General features: G+C 36.8%; 1 protein-coding gene across 1 annotated transcript in view; it reads right to left on the reverse strand.

Moving 5' to 3' along the window:
* Window positions 1-9042: 9042 nt before the first annotated feature.
* LOC136028487 (histone-lysine N-methyltransferase SETD1-like) overlaps window positions 9043-21292 on the reverse strand; it is a 13835-nt gene continuing 1585 nt past the window's right edge. Inside the window, exons 2-4 of the mRNA XM_065706331.1 lie at window positions 20989-21198; window positions 12541-12798; window positions 9043-9312 (exon numbers count right to left, since the gene is read on the reverse strand). Coding sequence (XP_065562403.1) covers window positions 9139-9312; window positions 12541-12798; window positions 20989-21198 — 642 coding nt within the window. The 3' untranslated portion in view covers window positions 9043-9138. The remainder of the gene's footprint in view (window positions 9313-12540; window positions 12799-20988; window positions 21199-21292) is intronic.

A 21292-nucleotide genomic window follows, 5' to 3' on the forward strand; every position in this document is an offset into this window, starting at 1 on the left:
AAAGACTGTGTTGGGTTTCACATACGGTGCATTCCATGTTATGAAGGCTTACGAAAAGTAAGCACATACATAATGAATTCCAATTCAGAAGCATTATACAGAGGTCCAGCCACAACCTGGGTTCAGAAAAGACCATGTTTTTCAAGAAAGAAAGGAGAAAATTTCAAGAATGTGAGAGTATGAAGGAAAACTTTAATGCAGAATTCCTGCACAAAAAATATGTTTAAAGCTTCGGCTTTCATTTTTGAAAAAAAAATCAATTTTTAGTGGTTAACCATTTTGGAGGAAAAAACTTCAGCTACAGCAATCCAATTTCAGTTATTTGGTTTTCTGATTGGTCAGTCAAATAGTTCAGGTTCAGATTTATTCTCTTTTTGCTCATCCTTGTCGTCAGTCTCGCAGTACCACCTCGAAAAGTTGTTAAGTGATATTGGCGGAATCTGCCACCGATCCACCGACGCAGCGCTACGAGTAACCATCTGCTTTACATGGATGAGTGAATCGACAGTTTTCACTTCCAACCGATTTCGCAACATAGTTTTAATGTTTGTTGGTTGAGAAAACTGTCTTTCGGCACCAGCACGTGAGTGAGGTAACGCGCATAAGTTCAACAAAAAGTTTGATAGTTCAAAGAATTTGGGGGTGCCGTCGGGTTCTTCACATCGAACAAGAGCTTCCAAAAATAAGATGGTGAGGACACTAGCTCTTCACCACCAGACTTCAGGATCATTTCTTCTTTGAAATCTGGCAGGCTCAGCCACTGGTTTTCGAGAGTGTCTCTAGCAGACTTTATCTCGCTCTGACTTTTCCCCAGGAGTTCGCTAAATCTGCTGATCAAAGGACTAATCGTTTCAACAGTTCCATTCACGGCAACTTTCGGGTCTAAGTACTCGAGAGATTGTAACGTCTTATCTTTATGATTGACCCGCTTTCTCATCTGCTTCACCAGTTCAATGTAGAATCCCAAGCACGTCAGCCTAAACTCCTTCAACAGTTTTCCCTGATGGTCCTTCTTCATTCAGATAAGCTTCTGTATTGGGACCACACAACACATCTTTCACATCTTTGTAGTTTCGGGGCTCAAGAGGCAACTCAAAAGCATCATTTCTGTTCAGGATATCTAGTTTCACGAAGCTCTTGATGACTTTCATGTCGATCTGAAGCTTGTTATTAGTGTGGATCATTGCGTCCCCAGACTAGAACTGTACGTTCAAGGTATTTACCTTACCAAGCAAAATGGCAGATCACCAGACATTAGCTGTAAATTGACACTCAGTTTATCCCCAAAGGCTATTTATACAGTGCATAGTGATGTTTCCAGTTCACAAAAATTTGTTAAGGTAGTCCATAAGGACTATTATAATAAATTATTATATAAATTATGTGCCTTGAAGGTAGATTTAAACAATGGCACAAGAGTCAGAACTTGTCATAACGATTGTCAGAAAGACGAGAAAAACCAATGTTTCATTAGGCCAGCAATAACCACAAAAAAATACTGTTGATATGTCAGATTTTACAGCCGAACTAGCAGGCCTTCCTCAGCAAAATAAAAACCTCCCCTTTTCACATCTTCATGACAATGGTATAAAGAGGTCAATATAGAGTCCTTTCACATTTGAACTTCTTATGTTTAGGGGTGTCCGAGAATCACAACTGAGACACTGAGTAGTTACACAATTACTTCAATCTGAAAAGCTGTCCTAACTGAAATAACTCTGTAAAAATTATACTAAAAAAAGGGTGACCACACCTTGGTTAACAACTAGGTTTATAGCTATAGAATCTACAATACTCATAGAATGAACATCTGGCCTATACCCTCATGTAGAGATGCATTAAACTGTGAAATGAGGAAAAATCCCAAGTTGGTCAAGTTAGCACCGCCTTCAGCCAACCTGCTTGTTTACATATCTGTGGTCGATTTAGACGCTTCATAACTTGTTTTGTGTGCGTAACCTTGGAAAGCTTGGTTGGTTTTAATAATAGTCTTCTGTTTCTTCTTTAAAAAGGCCACCAGGTTACAGCATGTAAAGCGAAACATTTTTAACTGCCATTCTTGCATCCTTTCATTACTTTAGGCAAAAAGCACATTTCGTTAGTTAGCACTTGGTACATTGGATGTGATGTTCGGTCTATGACAGTATTACATGTTCTTGACAGCTACCAGAGAATTTTCTAGTGAGTTAGACTGTACCCATACGGGACAGGGTCCACCCTCTCAAATGCATGTGAACTTAAACTGCATATTTACTAAAAGCCTAATGTCTTAATTCAGGAAATCAACTGAGGTTCACCCTCATCCAAAAAAATTTTTAGCAGCAGCAAATCAGATCAGGATCATATAGTTTGCTACTAACTACTATCCAGGCCGCACCTCTGCATACTCCTGTAGACTACAAGTCATAAAACAGCTTAAGCTTTTACTTACCAGCAGTCATATGCTTGCTTCAGTTTTTTATCAAATAAACTTTTTTCTAAACTCTCTTGAGCAAGTCACATGTTTCACCACGTTTGAATTTTCGTGCTTTTAAAAAGGAAAGTAGTGTGGATACGATAAAAAAAAATCCCTAAGACGAAAACGAACCTGAAAAGCACAAAGTACAAATTAAAAGCAGTTGCAGTTAAGAAAAAACTGAAAATAAATACATACGGTGTTGATTTTGAAAAAATGTCACAAAGTGTCCTTTTTCCAAAAAGTTGCCTTTTTTCACCCAATAGTGGCACGGTGTCACCCAGAGTGAAATAGTGTCAAAAAAGCACTAAAAGTGTCGCTTTGGCAACCCTGGTTTCGGATGCACAGGGACAAGATGCACCATTTCCTGGAATTTAATGGATTTTCCATGGGGTTTTAAGGAATTTTAATGAAATTTTAAGGTCCCGAAAAAGCTAAAAAAGAAACATTTGTAGAAAAGCTTTTCATGGATTAGAGGGTTTCTGGCATGATTCTAAAAACAACCAGTAATAGAAGTCTTTTCAAATGGAAGCGAACTAACAAAACTTTTCACTCGGAATCGTTTAAAAGTATCCACATAGGCTACTATTTCCGTCTCTTCTGATGCGAGGCTCCCATGGGATTAATAAAGTTTTTCATGAAACCTTAAACTATAAAATTTGTCCCACTCACACAAGAGTTTTACCTTTTTACTTTGCAGCAATTTTTATTGCAAATAACTGAATCAATCAGAAGTGCAGCTGAGGAAATCATCATTTTTGACATTTCTTGTCTTTTAACAAGTAATGCTTAGATTAAAATGTTTTTTGTCTAACCATTATTCTGTTACCAAGGAAAATATTTAAACCAGTGTACAATATTGTATATGTACATACTTATTTGTTAGTAGTTCATTTAAAATTTTCTACGAACCTTCTGCTGTTGGCTGAACTTTGCGGGCTTTCAAGTTTCTTCCCCTAAAAAGTCCCATAGGTTTGGACCCCAAACGACCTAAATACAGCAATAATTCTCATTATCACACAGTTCGATAGAGATTTGACTTTCTTCTATATCAAATGTCATTTATCAACCTAGAACCTACCCTTCTCTTCTTCAAATAATGAATTTCGTCTTGACACCCTTAAGATGCTATTTTTTCTAAAAAATTATAATGCAATGAAACAAACGCTTCTTCCTAGATGTTCTGAAGACGAGAATTTGGAGCATCACCCCCTTCCTCGGAAAATTCAGACCGGATATAAACTTTCCAATAGGTTAACGCATGAATATCCCCCCTTCCCATCTTATTTAAAAAAACCCTACCCCTTTACATCTCTCACAAAGGCTGTTATGAATTCTGACCCCCCCCCCTTATCTCACAAAAAACGAGGGTGCTGCAAAAGCGGTGCTGCATCGAGACATTTCTAAAAGCAAAACTAGTACACTCGCTTTCGCATTCAATAACCATAGATTGAGATCTGACAATCCTTTCTTGTAGATGTGCAAATGACGAAATTCGGAAAAATCATCGTTTTCGCCCTCACTCGAATATAAGTTCAACTATAACAAGACTTAAGAAGTTCACTTCTTGTAGTTTTATATACACACGGAATTTACGGACATACCCTCAGAATCGAAAATTCCAAAAAAACAAAAAAATTCCAAATTTCAGACTTCCAGGATTATTTCCTAGAAAGTAAACAAACGTGCATTATTTTTTAGCTCTGGCTACTAAGAGATAATTTTGTGTTCAGCATGCATCTGATATTGCATGATCCGAAAGAATTTTACTTTTAGAACTATGATAGTTCTGTTCCGCTCCCCATTTATCCTATTTGGTTGGCTTGAAAAAGTGTCTCCCTGGAAAATCACTAAAAATAGCTGACTTTACAATGTTTTGATTTCCTGAAACAGAAATCGAAGCGCATGAAAGATTAGTCAAAGTCCAAGAGGGATTTGCTGGTTGCAAAAAAAAAATAAAAAAAAACAAAAAAAACAGAAAACTACAAAAGAAATAGTTTTGATGAAAGGCACGTACATATCAGTAGATGTGAGCAATTCCTAACAAAAAGAGATGCACAAATAGGCCTACTGCGCAATTTTACAGAAAATTACTCGTTGGATCACAACGATTTTGAGATAGCGAAGAAACACACCCACCGTTTCTTTTTTTTTAGCATATTTTTCTTCTCCGCACATGAATCTTTTCATTCTTCGTTTTCTTTCGATCTTCATTTTCTTATCTCACTTGCAGAAATATTGAAAGTTCGAGGTGTTGACACCTACATTATTCTCAGCAAATTCTGGATAATTAAGATCGCCGTTGCGCAAATAACTAGTCATTCACAAGAGCAAACCAGCCGAAAAAAATTTTTAAGTTATTCTCCACTCCTTAAAAATACGTCAAACAACACAACTCATGTTGAATTATGAAATTCGATCTGATTGATTGTCCATTACCAGACAATGGGTTTTTTTTTTTTCAGATGAAGAAGCCTTAGGAGAATTGGAAAATAAGTCTGAAAACTAAGATTAAAACATTGAAAGCCATGGAAATGACAGTAGTTAAATATGGTTGTGATTCTCGATCACTTCAAAAGGCTGAGAAAGATATATTGAATTATCTTTGGGGGAATTGTCTATGGATAGTCTTAGGTACTTGTTTGACTGATTGTATATAAAGCAAGTACGATTCTCTAAACCCACGTTCGGGAAAAGCCTTAGAGGACATAAGGTAACTCATTTTTCTGTTGAATGCCCCCTTCTTAATATCCACCCGCCTATTTTTAAAGTTCCTCAGCCAGAAAATTTAGCATTTTTTATACTACTGGAAGAACTTTTTGACTCAACAGTTTCTTTAAATTAACCCTAAATTTTCTCTTCTAATGTATTTGTATTTTACACGTTTACACCAGACACAAATTAATTCTACACACATTACAGTATAAATCATCAACGTCTCACAAGGTTGATCGCAAGAACTTTCCACTTGAGAGGGGGGAGGGGCCAGGCTGTTAATTTTTTATCCAAAAGGACCATGAAAAAGCCATGTTTCTTCCGAATATTAAAGTAATTTACATTAGCCTCTCAATCCGCTGATGCATATACATTCACTATCAACAGATGTTTTTTGAAAATGTCAAAAAATAAAATAAAAGGAAATAATATTTATTACTTTTGTTTGTAAAAAAAAAAAAAAAATGAATTGGCTGATAATGCTTTTATTTGCCAGAAGAATGTCTTGTTATGAGTATTGCACAAAATTTGCTTTTTATTTATCTGATATCAAAACAGGGCTTTAAAAATTACAATTTTCCTTTAAGAAATTAATTAATTACTTGGGAAATTCTTTTATGGATGTGTACTACATATTAGGATTCTAATCATATGTGATCGATTCAACCAACATGCAAACAAAACCATTTTTTGGTTTCCTCTTGCCGCTAAAGGTTGATACCCCGTTTGCCAGATTCTGCTACGTTACTTTGTGTATTTGTCTATGCCAACTTTTCAGTTTCTGTCATATTCTGATCAGACAGCACCATTTCACAGAGAACACATTTATCCTTCTTTGGTTTGTGGAAGCTGAAGTCAAATTCCATGAGAAAGTTAATAAAGGTCCCTCAGAGAAGTATAGGCTTCTAAGTTTTTCTGCAGTGTTCAGCATACAGCCTGAACAGGTTTATTGTTTTTGAAATTACAAGGCAGATACTTCTTTCCTGCTGAAGAACAGCAGTACTGGAATCCCACAGCAAGTAAGTATCTTATCCACTTTCTTGGATGCTTATAAACATCCCTTTTTATCTTATTTAGAGGGTTTGACTTTTTATCCATTCTCCAAGAAAATCCAAAATCATTGTTCTTAGCTATATTTCTTGCAGAAAATCCCCAATATCTAGGAATTGCCCTAAAAATTTTAGACAAACTTTCTTCTTATTTCCATCATCATAGAGATAAAATAGGGCCCATAATATCTTACAGAGTCTTTTCTTTTTGGTTCTGCTTTCAGAGTTTCCTCTGAAACAGGTTCAGAATGAGTTAGCACACAACCAATCTTTTTTTGGATTTTATTGCTGAGACCCAAATAGTAAGAAAATGTTCTTTTTCCTTGTTCGTCTGAAAAGGCTGAAGATTGATACCCCGTTTGAAAGATTCTGTTACGTTACTTTTTTTACATCCTGCGGTTCAATGCGGATTTTTACATCCTGCGGTTCAATGCGGTTTATTACATCCTGCGGTTTCAATGCGGTTTTTTACATCCTGCGGTTCAATGCGGTTTTTTACATCCTGCGGTTTCAATGCGGTTTTTTACATCCTGCGGTTTCAATGCGGTTTTTTACATCCTGCGGTTCAATGCGGTTTTTTATATCCTGCGGTTTCAATGCGGTTTTTTACATCCTGCGGTTCAATGCGGTTTTTTACATCCTGCGGTTCAATGCGGTTTTTTACATCCTGCGGTTTTTTACATCCTGCGGTTTCAATGCGGTTTTTTACATCCTGCGGTTTTTTACATCCTGCGGTTCAATGCGGTTTTTTACATCCTGCGGTTTCAATACGGTTTTTTACATCCTGCGGTTCAATGCGGTTTTTTACATCCTGCGGTTTCAATGCGGTTTTTTACATCCTGCGGTTTCAATGCGGTTTTTTACATCCTGCGGTTCAATGCGGTTTTTTACATCCTGCGGTTCAATGCGGTTTTTTACATCCTGCGGTTTCAATGCGGTTTTTTACATCCTGCGGTTTCAATGCGGTTTTTTACATCCTGCAGTTCAATGCGGTTTTTTACATCCTGCGGTTTTTTACATCCTGCGGTTCAATGCGGTTTTTTACATCCTGCGGTTTCAATGCGGTTTTTTACATCCTGCGGTTTCAATGCGGTTTTTTACATCCTGCGGTTCAATGCGGTTTTTTACATCCTGCGGTTTCAATGCTGATTTTTACATCCTGCGGTTTCAATGCGGTTTTTTACATCCTGCGGTTCAATGCGGATTTTTACATCCTGCGGTTTCAATGCGGTTTTTTACATCCTGCGGTTCAATGCGGTTTTTTACATCCTGCGGTTTCAATACGGTTTTTTGCATCCTGCGGTTTCAATGCGGTTTTTTACATCCTGAGGTTTCAATGCGGATTTTTACATCCTGCGGTTTCAATGCGGTTTTTTACATCCTGCGGTTTCAATGCGGATTTTTACATCCTGCGGTTTCAATGGGGTTTTTTACATCCTGCGGTTCAATGCGGTTTTTTACATCCTGCGGTTTCAATGGGGTTTTTTACATCCTGCTGTTCAATGCGGTTTTTTACATCCTGCGGTTTCAATGCGGTTTTTTACATCCTGCGGTTTCAATGCGGTTTTTTTACATCCTGCGGTTTCAATGCGGTTTTTTACATCCTGCGGTTCAATGCGGTTTTTTACATCCTGCGGTTTCAATGTGGTTTTTTACATCCTGCGGTTCAATGCGGTTTTTTACATCCTGCGGTTCAATGCGGTTTTTACATCCTGCGGTTTCAATGCGGTTTTTTACATCCTGCGGTTTCAATGCGGATTTTTACATCCTGCGGTTCAATGCGGTTTTTTACATCCTGCGGTTCAATGCGTTTTTTTACATCCTGCGGTTTCAATGCGGTTTTTTACATCCTGCGGTTTCAATGCGGTTTTTTACATCCTGCGGTTCAATGCGGTTTTTTACATCCTGCGGTTTCAATGCAGTTTTTTACATCCTGCGGTTCAATGCAGATTTTTACATCCTGCGGTTCAATGCGGATTTTTACATCCTGCGGTTCAATGCGGTTTTTTACATCCTGCGGTTCAATGCGGTTTTTTACATCCTGCGGTTCAATGCGGTTTTTTACATCCTGCGGTTTCAATGCGGTTTTTTACATCCTGCGGTTCAATGCGGTTTTTTACATCCTGCGGTTTGAATGCGGTTTTTACATCCTGCGATTCAATGCGGTTTTTTACATCCTGCGGTTCAATGCGGTTTTTTACATCCTGCGGTTCAATGCGGATTTTTACATCCTGCGGTTCAATGCGGATTTTTACATCCTGCGGTTCAATGCGGATTTTTACATCCTGCGGTTCAATGCGGATTTTTACATCCTGCGGTTCAATGCGGATTTTTACATCCTGCGGTTCAATGCGGATTTTTACATCCTGCGGTTTCAATGCGGTTTTTTACATCCTGCGGTTCAATGCGGTTTTTTACAGCCTGCGGTTTCAATGCGGTTTTTTACATCCTGCGGTTTCAATGCGGTTTTTACATCCTGCGGTTCAATGCGGTTTTTTACATCCTGCGGTTTCAATGCGGTTTTTACATCCTGCGGTTCAATGCGGTTTTTTACATCCTGCGGTTCAATGCGGTTACAACGCAAGAGGATAAATTTGCTATCAATCGATAGCTGAGATTCTTTTTTAATCACATACTAAATTTTTCAATTCTTTTCTGCTTTTTAAATACTTTTTTTTAAATTTGTTGTGCATATTTAGACAGAAAAAATAACAACAATTTATTTATGAAGATCGCAATAGTTAGCGATGGCGCATATTAAAGCATGTTGGTCCTTCAAACAGCTAACGCTACTTTAAAACATTCACTAAATAAAAACATATATAAAAGAAGTACAAAAATGAATTTTATTACTCTTGACATTTTTCAAATAAAAAAGATCAGCATAGCTAAAAAATTAGAGAAACAATTTAAACTGGCCTAATTTAAAGTACCACGACAATTAGGTGCACCACAGAGACATCTAATCTTATTTTCTTCATAAGGAAACTTATAATCATACGTTATTTCTTCATTAACTGCAATCTGCTGTTTAGAATATATCACAATCTTCTTTTGGTTGTCAATTGTAATAATACGGGCGTAACAATTAGGCTAAAAAAAAAGACAAATCAAAATGTGCATAAGATGAATACTGAATTCCTTATAGACCATAACAGATGTAGGAAGAAACCAACGGGAACATCAATGTCCATAAGTAAAAACAGAATCAACAATGAGAGGCGATAAGGGGATCTATCCAATCGTAGGAGGGATCCTGCCCATATATACAGGTGTGTTAATGCTGATACATTTCCACATACTAATCTGACAAATTCTATTTTTTCTTCATTTTTCAATTTTTATTTTAGAGACTTAAGGACCAAAGCAAGTGATTGTGTCTTCACTTCATAGTAAAAAAGATACTCTATATGAAAAAGGATACAAAACCATTCATTTTAACCCTTAAATACCTTTATTTTTAGTATTTAGAAAACCTACTTCAGCTTATTGTAGTACATTCCAAAAATGTACGATTTTATAAATTAATTATAAAACGTTTTTCAAAGAAAAGTAAAAAACCCATATTAAAACTTAAAACAACAGGAAACGAAGTAATTTAATAATTCAAACTTCAAAACAAACAGAAATTACTATTAATGAATTAATGAAACCCAAAACGAACAGAAATCAAACTGAAAAATCCAACTAAGCCTAAACTAGAATTACTGCAAATAAGAGCTTAAACAAATAATGAGGCTACCGCCTCATTAACCCTTCTAAAAGCCAGAGCTTCATTTGCACTTTGCAAATGATATGTTTTAAACTTCTTAATATATAAATTAAAAAAAAAAAGGCTGCGACTCCAAGAATTAATATTATTATATTTTCCAAAATTTATCTAGCTCCATTAGTCAAATATTTAGAAAATGAATTGCTCATTCATTTACAATTTCGTCAACCCAAAACACTGCTTCAAAAAACTCAACAGATTACTTAAAATAACCGATCATTCTTTGCGAAAATAAAATCAAAACGATTTTTTTTTTTTTATAAAACAAAGCGTCCTTTCATAGCAGTAAAGTTTAATTAAACGTCAAATCAGTAATTATTCTGGTAATTTTTTTTTCCTATAATCTCGATTATGATCAGGATTTTACTTAGGTTTTGTTGATGTTTTGACAAATGAAACAACGATGTAGAAAATACATACGATTTCGAAAAAATCTCAAATGAAACTCGAGCCTTTTAAAAATTTAGAGGAAGAAAGAGGTAGCCCCACCCTAATTTGCGGTAGCTCGTCTTTTTAAACATTAATTACCCTTGTGATTGCAATAGCCGTTGAGTTGCTGATGATGCAAGGATAAATAAACAAGAGCTAAGAGCTCACATAGCAGTTGTGACGAGGCCGGAAGAACCAAGAGCCAAGAGCTCATACGGTATGAGCTCTAGCAAAATTCTAAGAATCAATAGATTGGTTTAAAAGGAAAATCAGAGGCTTTATGCCGGTCGGGATTTAAAATAAGAGCTGTGAGTCACAAGGTCCTTCTAAATATCAAAATTCATTAAGATCCGATCACCCACTCGTAAGTTATAAATACCTCATTTTTTCAAATTTTTTCCTCTCCCTTCAGCCCCCCAGATATTCGAATCTGGGAAAATGACTTTATCTAGTCAATTTGTGCAGCTCCTGACACGCCTACCAATTTTCATCGTCCTAGCATGTCCAGAAGCACCAAACTCGCCATACCCCACCCCTAACTCCCCCAAAGAGAGCGAATCCAGTACAGTTACGTTAATCACGTTTGTACGACATTTGCTTATTCCACCCACCAAGTTTCATCCCGATTCCTCCACTCTAAGCGTTTTCCAAGATTTCCTATTTCCCCCTCCAACTCCCCCCAATGTCGACAGATCTGGTCGGCATTTGAAAAAAGAGCTCCGAGATATGGGTTCCTTCTAAATATCAAATTACATTAAGATCTGGTCACCCGTTCTTAAGTTAAAAATACCTCAATTTTTCTAATTTTTCCAAATTAACAACCCCCAGCTCCTCCAAAGAGAACGGATCCCTTCCAATTATGTCAGTCACGTCTCTAGAACTTGTGCTTATTCTTCCCATCATGTTCCATCCCGATCTCTCCACTATTAGCGTTTTCCTAGATTTCTGTCTCCCCCCTCCAGCCCCCTATTTCCCCGAATCCAAATTCGAGTCAAAAATGGAGCATCTGAGACATAAGATCCTTCTATACGTCAAGTTTCATTAATATCCGATCACCTATTCGTAAGATAATGATACCCCAATTTTAAAGTTTTACAAAAATTCCGGTTTCCCCCTCCAACTCCCCGCCCCCAATGTCAGGGGATCTGGTCGGAATTTAAAATAAGAGCTCTAAAGCAAAAGATGCTTCTAAATATAAAATTTCATTAGGATCTGATCACCCATTCGTAAGTTAAAAATGCCTCATTTTTTCTAATTTTTCCAAATTACCCCCCCCCCCAACTCCACCAAAGAAGCGAATCCGGTTCGGTTATGTCAGTCACGGATCTTGGACTTGTTTTTATTCTTCCTACCCAGTTTCATCCTGATCCCTCCGCTTTAAGTATTTTCTAAGATTTCCGGTGCCTCCCAACTGCCCCCCCCCCAATGACACTGGATCCGGTTGGGATTTAAAATAAGTGATCCAAGTTACGAGGTCCTTCTAAATACGAAGTTTGATGAAGATCTGATCACTCCTTCGTAAGTTAAAAATACATCATTTTTTCTAATTTTTCAGAATTAATCCCCCCCCAACTCCCCTAAATAGAGCAGACCCGTTCCGATTATGTCAATCACGTATCTAGGATTTCTGATTGTTTTCCCCACCAAGTTTCATCCCGATCCCCCCACTCTAAGCGTTTTCCAAGATTTTAGGTTACCCCCACCTAACTCCCCCCAATTTCCATTTCGGAAAGATATTAGAACCACACTTAATATATATATATATATATATATATATATATATATATATATATATATATATATATATATATATATATATATATATATATATATATATATATATATATATATATATATATATATATATATATATATATATATATATATATATATATATATATATATATATTAAGTTCGGTTCCAATATCTTTCCGAAATAAAATCGCTATAACATAAACACAAGGGCTGAAATCTCATCTTCTATGACGAAAAAGGTCAAAGTGGTTACGGTAATACAGACAGAAAAAATAGTTCTTCGTAAACAATATGATTTAAACTATAAAACAAATTATCAAAAGTTCAATTAAAAGACAAACATATAAAATGAATTGAAAACTTACATTACAACTATGATTGATAAACCTAGCCAAATTGCCACACTTTGTTGCATCAATAATAGATTCAAGATCAATCCTAAAGAGATAACTCGATCCGATGCCCGTTTCTTCATAGTGCTGCTCCCGAAGATCGGCCATTAAGGGTCGCACTCGTTGACCCACATATTCAATCACCATTTCATCTGCAGCAATCGGCTCCATTGCAAATAAACCCCAATCGTGGATAGACGACTTTCCAAATTTAAGTCTTTTCTTACGGAACTAAAAAGAAAGCATGTTATTAGAAACGTATACCAGTACATTACATAATATGGAAAATAAGGTTGCACATTGCACCCTCCTCTTAACTCTATAGCTTATCCCACATATCTTCATTTCAGCCAGAGTCTTTCAGAAGAAGAGAATAATGTTTGAACACAAAATAAAATTTTTTACGCAAAACAAGATTTGGCATACTTTCCAAATCGGAGTCGTTTCTGAATCTATGTCTTCATTTGTCTTTTTCTGGTCAAATCGGTTGAATTATGTCAACATAAATACCAATCACCCAGTTAGATTGATAAAGGCCCCACCCTGTCAAGGGACATATTAATTGATCATTGGCTCTAAGGTGGCGAAAGGAGCTTCGCCGGAAACAGGTTAATGAAGACTAAAGTTTACAGAACTTAAAAAAAAATAAATAACGTCTTTAAGAAAAGTAAGTCATATATGGGTCTATCACCGATATCCGATAGTATACTAAAAAATTCTCCTTTTAGCCAGATTTTTTGAAAAGAAAGCAATAAAGTTAGAACCCTGCGCAGAAAACAAGATAGAAAGTGCTTTCAGATTGGATCGTTTCTTAAAAATTGAACAAAAAATACTTTTTTAGAGAAGAAACTTGCAGAAGGGCCTCTCAAAAATACATAGAATATTATTCCAGTATTTTCCATTTAAGGTGGAGTTTTTGAGAAGCAGTATTGTTATAAACTCAAGTCAAATATCTTGTGTCAAATATAATTAAAGACAAAAGCATTTCTAAAGTTGATTTTGTTTCTTAAAGATTTAAAAATAAATTCAATGATAAAGGATGTTTCCACAGGGAGTTCAAAAAGTGCAGAGTTGACAAACCTTCTTCAAATTTCCTGGAGGACCCTTTGGATCTCCTTTCCCCCATTTACAGACACTGAAACTATCAATCACTCAAGAAATATTTTAGGCTAGAAAGCAAATAGAGGAAACAAGCTTCGCTCAAATCGAAGGGCGTATCAACAAAATAAGAAGACGGTTGTACACAGTTAGCATCTTATACAAACAGTAGGAATTAACGGCGCATAAAGTTTTAAATCTAGAATAGTTACGGAAGCTTTAGAGACAAAATACTGAAATAACCCAAACATCCATAAATCAAAAAAAAAAAAAAAAAAAAAAAAAAAAAAAAAAAAAAAAAAAAAAAAAAAAAAAAAAAAAAAAACACACACACACACACGCAGTCTAACCTGAATTAATTTTATTTCCAAAAAAATTTGTTCAATTTAAGAGACGAGGATAATTGTAGTACTTGAGAAGTTACATCTTTAGAAAAGACAGCTTGTAGATAACACTCTCCCCTAGCCTGGGTTTACCAATAGGCCCAATAAACTCGGGTCTAGGGGCACAATAAAGAATAAGTATCACTGAGTGATTTTAAAACAGCACAAGAATTCTGTGGCCACTTAAAAACTGTCAGATGTCTCCCAAAAATGGAAGTTGAGAGTTCGGTATCACCTCTTGCGTTCTGTTCAGTGCTACCAGTATCACAGAATTTTCTGGGATTTCCTAGAAAATCTTGCGAAAACAGAGCGGCCAAAACCCTGGGGGCTAGGAGCGTCAAAGCCTTAAATCTAGCCCTATTCTCACCCAAAAGCCTTTCCCACATAGTCTCCAGAGTCAGAGTTTTAGAGAAGACAGCGGATAAGGCAAACATACAACATCGACGCACTACGAAATAAAATCTGGAAGACTGTTTTAACCTGGATCGCTTCTTATAGAACTCAGAACTCAGATTAAGTTCTGGTCGAAGACAACTTCAGCAGAAATCACCGCCGCAGACGACCGCCGTCAATAGACGAAAAGTATATCTAATTGAAACGAAATATTAAAGTCTGCAAGAAGAGTTTTCATCAAAAGATTCCCCGGAATGTCAATATAAAGGGGGGCCAATTAGCATATTATGATAACGAAATATTCCCTGTAAATCCAAGCATAACTGCAAAAAGGGGAGTGTATAACCCCCTTCCTCATAAAGTACTTTAGTCCTGGACTACCTAAAACTAAACGGAAGCTCCTCAAATAGGACTTAGTGTAGCAAATAAGTTCGAGATTTACTACGAGAATTATGCAAAAGATTGAATAATGTAATATACTGTTCTAATCATAACTTCAAGTAAAGCGATCTTAATCACTATGACGAAAAAATATCCAATTTCAGGTATAACTATGTGCGCAATCACGAATATGTTTGAACTTTTGTGTCGATGACTGACCAGCCTGACAATTACCAAAAAAACTTACTTGCGACAAAAATGGCATTCAAGTTTATTAAAGAAGCCAAGGAGATAAGATAAGAGATTTAATTTCAAAAAATGACTATCACAAGCCCCGAAGGACCGAATTTGCATTTCGGAGTCATAAAACCATAAAAATAATAATAATAAAAAATCATAAAAAAGCAGAACAACTAGAAAAACTGGCTAAAGAACGTCAAAAATGACAAAATCAGAAAGAGAAAGCCATTATTTAGTAAAAAAAGCAAAATGTCAGAAAGTTAAAAAAATTCAAAACTAAAACAAAACCAAAAGAGTGAGATAAAATTAGCGTTGAAAAGGTTTAAAAGAGAACATGTAAGCAAAGGGGAAGGAATAAAAGAAATAAAAAGAACATAAGCTTGGGTATCACCAGTACGAAAAAAAAAGAAAAAAAAACTAGCGATTTATTTTATTAGTAATGAAGGGGAGAAAGGTTTTTTTCATAGCTGGAATTGAAGACGAGATAGGAACGGGTTCAGAAACAGTACGTAGCAGGTAATGACAGGATGGGGTTTTACGTGCGAAGGTTTATTATTGCATTTTTTTTTTTTTTTTTTTGCAAAGCGGAGGCACAACGTTCCTCTCCTGTGCTTGGCATTTTCTAGAAGGAGCGAGTAGCTTCTTTAAAAATTATTCTCAGGGTTCTTTTTCGAATAGATTTGATTTTTTTTCTGGCTCGTCACCAGGATGCCAAACTGGACAAGCTTATTCAAGATGCGGGCTGACAAAGGAAGTATAGATCCTTATAGAATGGGATAGGGGACGTTACATTTATTCAAGAGCTTAGGAAGCGACATGGACGCATTAACTTTATGGACAATATCTTTAACGTGGATATCCCACTCTAAATTAGAGTAAATTGTAACCCCAAGTAATTTAATGGAAGACACAGAAATATCTGGGGGGATATGGTTGAGGAAAAGGGGTGATGTCTTATGGAAACATATTGGCATTATCACGGATTTAGAGGGGTTTACTCTCATGTCCAAGACCGCAGCGTCATCTGCGATATAATTGAGGATACTCATAGGGTTGATCACTAAGTTTCGGTAGCAGGTTTCAACAACCGTTAGGTCATCCACAAATTTCCATTGTCGGGAAATTCCTTAGCAACATAACATAAAAAAGGAGGGGACCTAGCAGAGAACTTTGGGGTACTCCATTGTGGACAGGGAGAGGACTAGAATAATGATTCTGATGTTTGACTACCTGTGATCTATTCGGTAAAAAAGGAGGTGGCCAATTTGACCGGGAAAGGATCAATATTGAAATTAGTTACAAGTTTCTCAACCAAAATATTGTGGTTAACAAGGTCAAATGCTTTTTGAAGGTCAACGGGAATTCAATTTAGCCAGTAGTTAGGTTTTTCGAGACTTTTTCCTATTGAGTCAATAAGAAAAACAAGGTAATGAGAAGTAGATGCGGATTTGATGTTCGCGAATTGTTTCAGGACAGTAAAAAGTAGGATTTTCTCCTTTAGCCAGTCCGCAAGGAACCCTTCATATAGTTAAACTAGGTTTTCCGTCTTTCTTTTTCAAGGGGGCTATGAAACCATGTTTAAAAATTTGCGATTCTTGGCCACACTCTGTAATCTCATTGAAAATAACAGACAAGGGCACTGAGAGAAAGTCACTGAGAGCGCTAATGAGAGGAAAGGGGGTATGTAAAGGGTAGACCAATTGTTTTTCGTAGTTTACCAATTATTCTTTCGATCTGAGACGGAGATATGGAGGGGGAAGCAGGTGAGAGAATATCAGTGGGTAAATGATAAGACAATGAAGGAAGGCTCTGGACGATAGAAGCAGGCAACTTGTTAAGATCCCCAGAAGTAGTAACTTCTGGGGATTCAGGTAGGTTGAAATCAAGCTGGTCTAGACTCCTACCACACAACTTTTTTGTGCCTCGGAATACCAATGTTTGGTGTATTGGTGAACAATTCTTTGACCTTGTTCTTGTAGTATGATCACGCAGATTTACGTATTTCCTTTTTAATTGCTTTTCTTAGTTTATTAGCTTCATCCAGTTTACCATTTCTGAAAAGATATTTTTTTTTCTAATTAGCGCTTTTATGGGTTGATTAATAAATGGTTTGTCACTTGAACACTTTTTAAATTTTTTTCCGGGAAAGAAATTAGATATTTATCGTTTAGCTTTTTGTGAGAAGTAGTGATTTTTTCATCAAGATCATGCAAATTATAAATATAAAACCAATCCTCAGTACTCAGCCACGTTCCAAAAGAAAAAAGCCAGCATTTTGAAGGGGGCGGAATGAGCCACAAGCTACTGAGAATGTATGCTTAAAATTAAGAGGGGGACAGTAGGAGGGGAAAATGATAGCTCCCACCCAATGGAGGCAGAGCTTAGGGGGGGGGGGCTGTAAAATTATTCAGATTAGTTAGAATGAAATCTAAAAAGGTATTTCCTCTGGTTGTTGGTGTTTTAGCTATTTGCTTAACTTTTAGAGAGGCGCTAATTGAATGCAAATTGAAGTTCAATGGCGTCACCAACTAAAAAAAAGTCCGGCATTAGGGTACTTAGAAATAACAAAATCAGCTCTGGTATTCAATTGTAAAAATTTGCGTTTTGCATCAATGTTTTGGTTTGGCGAGTAATAAAAGACAGCTATTGCAATGATATCATAGGGACGGGGGAGTACTTTATGTTTAATACTTAGCCAAAGGATTTCATCGTACTCCGATAAATTTGGAACAGGAATAATTTTTGGGAAAAGATTGTATTTAGTAAAAAAACATGACACCACCGCCTTTTTTTCGAGTGGGTGATCCAAAAGACGGAGCTTAATAAACTGTGAATAATTTGACAAACGGAGAGACCTTTGGTCATGAGACTGTACCTCTGTAACAGCTATAACGGTAATTTGATTTAATTCGGATAGCACCTTGAGGTCAGTAAGTTTAATAAAGTTAAGGCTTTCGGCGTTAGTGATAATTTTTTTTTGGAAATTTAAAGCAACTGGAGAAACGTAACTGTCGTTGAGTTTCAATAATTTTTGGGGTGGGTTTTGAATTTGGGCTGTGGGATGGTGACGATAATTTTTGGGGCGGAATATTTATTACAGGACAATTTTCACACACAGGAACTCTCAAATCAGGGTCACATTGGTAGGGTACCCACGGGGAATAAAGTGTAAGGGATAGGAGAAAGGTTTCCTGGTGATACGGGAAGTCAAATTGGAAGTGTTATAGGGAGGGATGGTAAGGCAAGAAGATGCTGGGAAAGGGAAGTAGGGTGGAGGGTGTCTGAGAGGGGAGAGGTTTATTTCGGCAAGTAGCAAATGAAGGCCAGAACCAGTAATCAAATTCTTGGATGTAACCCCAGGTTTCCTGGGGTATGCTGCTCTGCATCGGGTATGCAGGGGGATAAGACATGATGTCGACTGGAGGAAGGCCCAGGGGAGGAGGGGGTCGCGAATGCTTTCGGCACTGCCCTAAAAAAAGGTTAGGTTTTAAACCCACCCTCCGCCCCCTGGTGATGCATGAGCAAAATTGCACGACTTATCAATACAAGATAAAACAGAACACAGGTCAACATGATCAAAAATACACTTATCAGACACACAGATTCCCGAAATAAAATGACAACAAATATGAAGAAACTTGTATTGTTTACGAAACTTACAGAAACCACTATTAAAATGATTACAGATCACATTTTCTTTTCTGCTTATTTTACATTTCTTTCCTTTTATCCTTCTCTTGTGTAATTTTTCCGAAAGTAATCAACATTAGTAATCAACGTAAGAAAGTAACAATATCATAGTCTGGTAATGAATCCTCCGTAACCTTGCTATTCCTTTCATTTGGTTTATTATCACCTAATAATTTATGCAACAAATCGGAAGTCACTAAACCATTGACGAACTCAAGAAAGTCATAAGTAGTCATACTACAAGTAGGTATTTGTGTGCTCTCTTGGAATCTTTTGCAGTTAGTACTGGAGTTACTGAACTTTTGAATGTTTATCTTCCATAAGGAGGCGATGGGAGTTGATATCTTCACTATGTTTTTTAATTTGAGACGTTCTCATTTTTTATGACGTTCTTGAGACGAACTCAAGAACGTCATAAGTAGTCATACTACAAGTAGGTATTTGTGTGCTCTCTTGGAATCTTTTGCAGTTAGTACTGGAGTTACTGAACTTTGATAAATTGCTCCCCTAGTTAGTTGTAATAATCACTTCGTTGTTTTTTCAGTCTTCTTGTAATTTGGTGATTTTTGATTTTAAGGTCACTTGATTGTTTTGTAGAGTTGAATGTTTATCTTCCATAAGAAGGCGGTGGGAGTTGATATCTTCACTATGTTTTTTAATTTCCAAATCACATTCATGGAGAATATCGTTACCCTTTTTTTGGTCACTAAAGAAAACGTCAACTTGCTTTCTCAAATCTTCCATGGCTGCCTCATGGTCTAAATTCTTCTCTAACTGTTGTATTTAGCTCAGAGACCAGCCAGCTGTTTGATATATTGAACACAGTCAACACAAGGGGGACTCGGGAAGCTTGATTTTTTAAACTGATTTCGGGGTTGTTGATTTTATGACGGACTTGGGTGTACAGTGCAGTTTAGAGCCAGGAGGCAGAGAAAGTGGTGTTAAAGGTGGTTCAGGGTCATCGGGGGGGACTGGGAGTTAAAACATAACCACTCACAACCTTGTTTTCTCCCCTCAATAGAAATGCCTGCACACTTTAGATGCAACCACTTTTGACACCGACTGCGCTGCACTTCTTCCACTAGCTGCACTCAGGGCATCTGAATTTAATGGACTTTGACATAATAGTGAAACAAATAATCCGGATTTTAAAGCTCGCAACTGGTCAATGACTGAATTTGGTATTATAATAACTTCCAAAACGGGTTTCAAAAATTTACCCGACATAGGTGTTTACAGGTCAACTGCCAGAAAGAGACTGAATGCCAGGAAGGTCCGAAGAATATTAAAAAGGTATACAAAAATGGATATCAGGCATGATGATTACAGAGACGACTTAAATGACCACTTTTATGCTTTGAACTAGAAAACCTGTTGATCTTGTTCGTATTGATAAAATTTGGGTGCTATACTTTCAAAATTCTTAGATACCTGCTCAGATATCATGTAACTTACTAATTTGTCTAATTGACGTCTAAGCCAAAACCAAATATCAGTTTTGCTATGTGATATTTAAAACACAAATACCCCAAAGTTGCAATAGAGAGAATAAACTTTTTGTCAACTAAGATACTCACCCCCCCACCCAGCAAGTAGGTGTAACACATGGAACCAACAGGAGTAGTCTACACTTGACGTCATTAGAGTACTACCCAAGGTGAGAAAAACTCAATTTCTATGTTCTCATACAAATGAAAAATAATAGTTTTTCGAGTATCCGGCAGCAAGTACAAGTAGTGCAGATTAGGTACCTACGCAATGGAGAGGAGGGATGAAGGGGGGCTTAGAGCCCACCCCAAAATGATATTTTTTCTTAATTTATGTGAACTTCCAAGGGGCACTTCTTAGCACTGACATTCCAAGAGGGTTTAGTTCAAGACTTCTTTCGCAAAAGAGGTTCGCAGACGGCACACAATGGTCGTGAAAAGCAGTCTTCAAATAGGGCTTATGAGAAGTTTATGTCACAAAAGTAGAGATTGAAGTCCACAGCCAAATTGCCTCATATAAACTAAAACATGTCTCCCTTGCTAAAGTAAACCCCCTCCAAAAACCTCCCAAAAACGTTTCATGTCACGAACAGAATTCAACAAATAGACATAGAGTTGACCGTAAAAGATTGACCGAAAACTAGAAATGAAAGAAATTCAGTTCCCTTTTCTATTTTTCATTCACAGTTTCGAGCAATGTTTATTCTGCATTATCAAACATATAAGAGAAAAGGGCAAAAAAAACTCACCTTAAGTTGATTAAATTTCAGTAAATCACTATCAGTTGCGATCGCTCCAAAGGCAGTTAGAAGCCGACGCTGATTCGACCTAGCTTCTCTTGATAAAGTTTGGTTTTTCACTACTTGCTTTTCAGCACCAGCTATAACAGCAGGGTTGCCAGCTTGACTGCTGTCCCACGTTCTCCCTTGAGATTCTGCAACACTTCGGGCAAAGTGCGACTGAAACAGGAAAAAATAGTACGCTGATCACCAATAGCAGCAAGGTTATCAAAATGACGTCCTACTTTTCCCTTTTTTTTAAGGCAGCTTAAAC

The sequence above is a fragment of the Artemia franciscana genome, chromosome 6, assembly GCF_032884065.1.
Source record: "Artemia franciscana chromosome 6, ASM3288406v1, whole genome shotgun sequence".
NCBI classification, from domain to species: Eukaryota; Metazoa; Arthropoda; class Branchiopoda; order Anostraca; family Artemiidae; genus Artemia; species Artemia franciscana.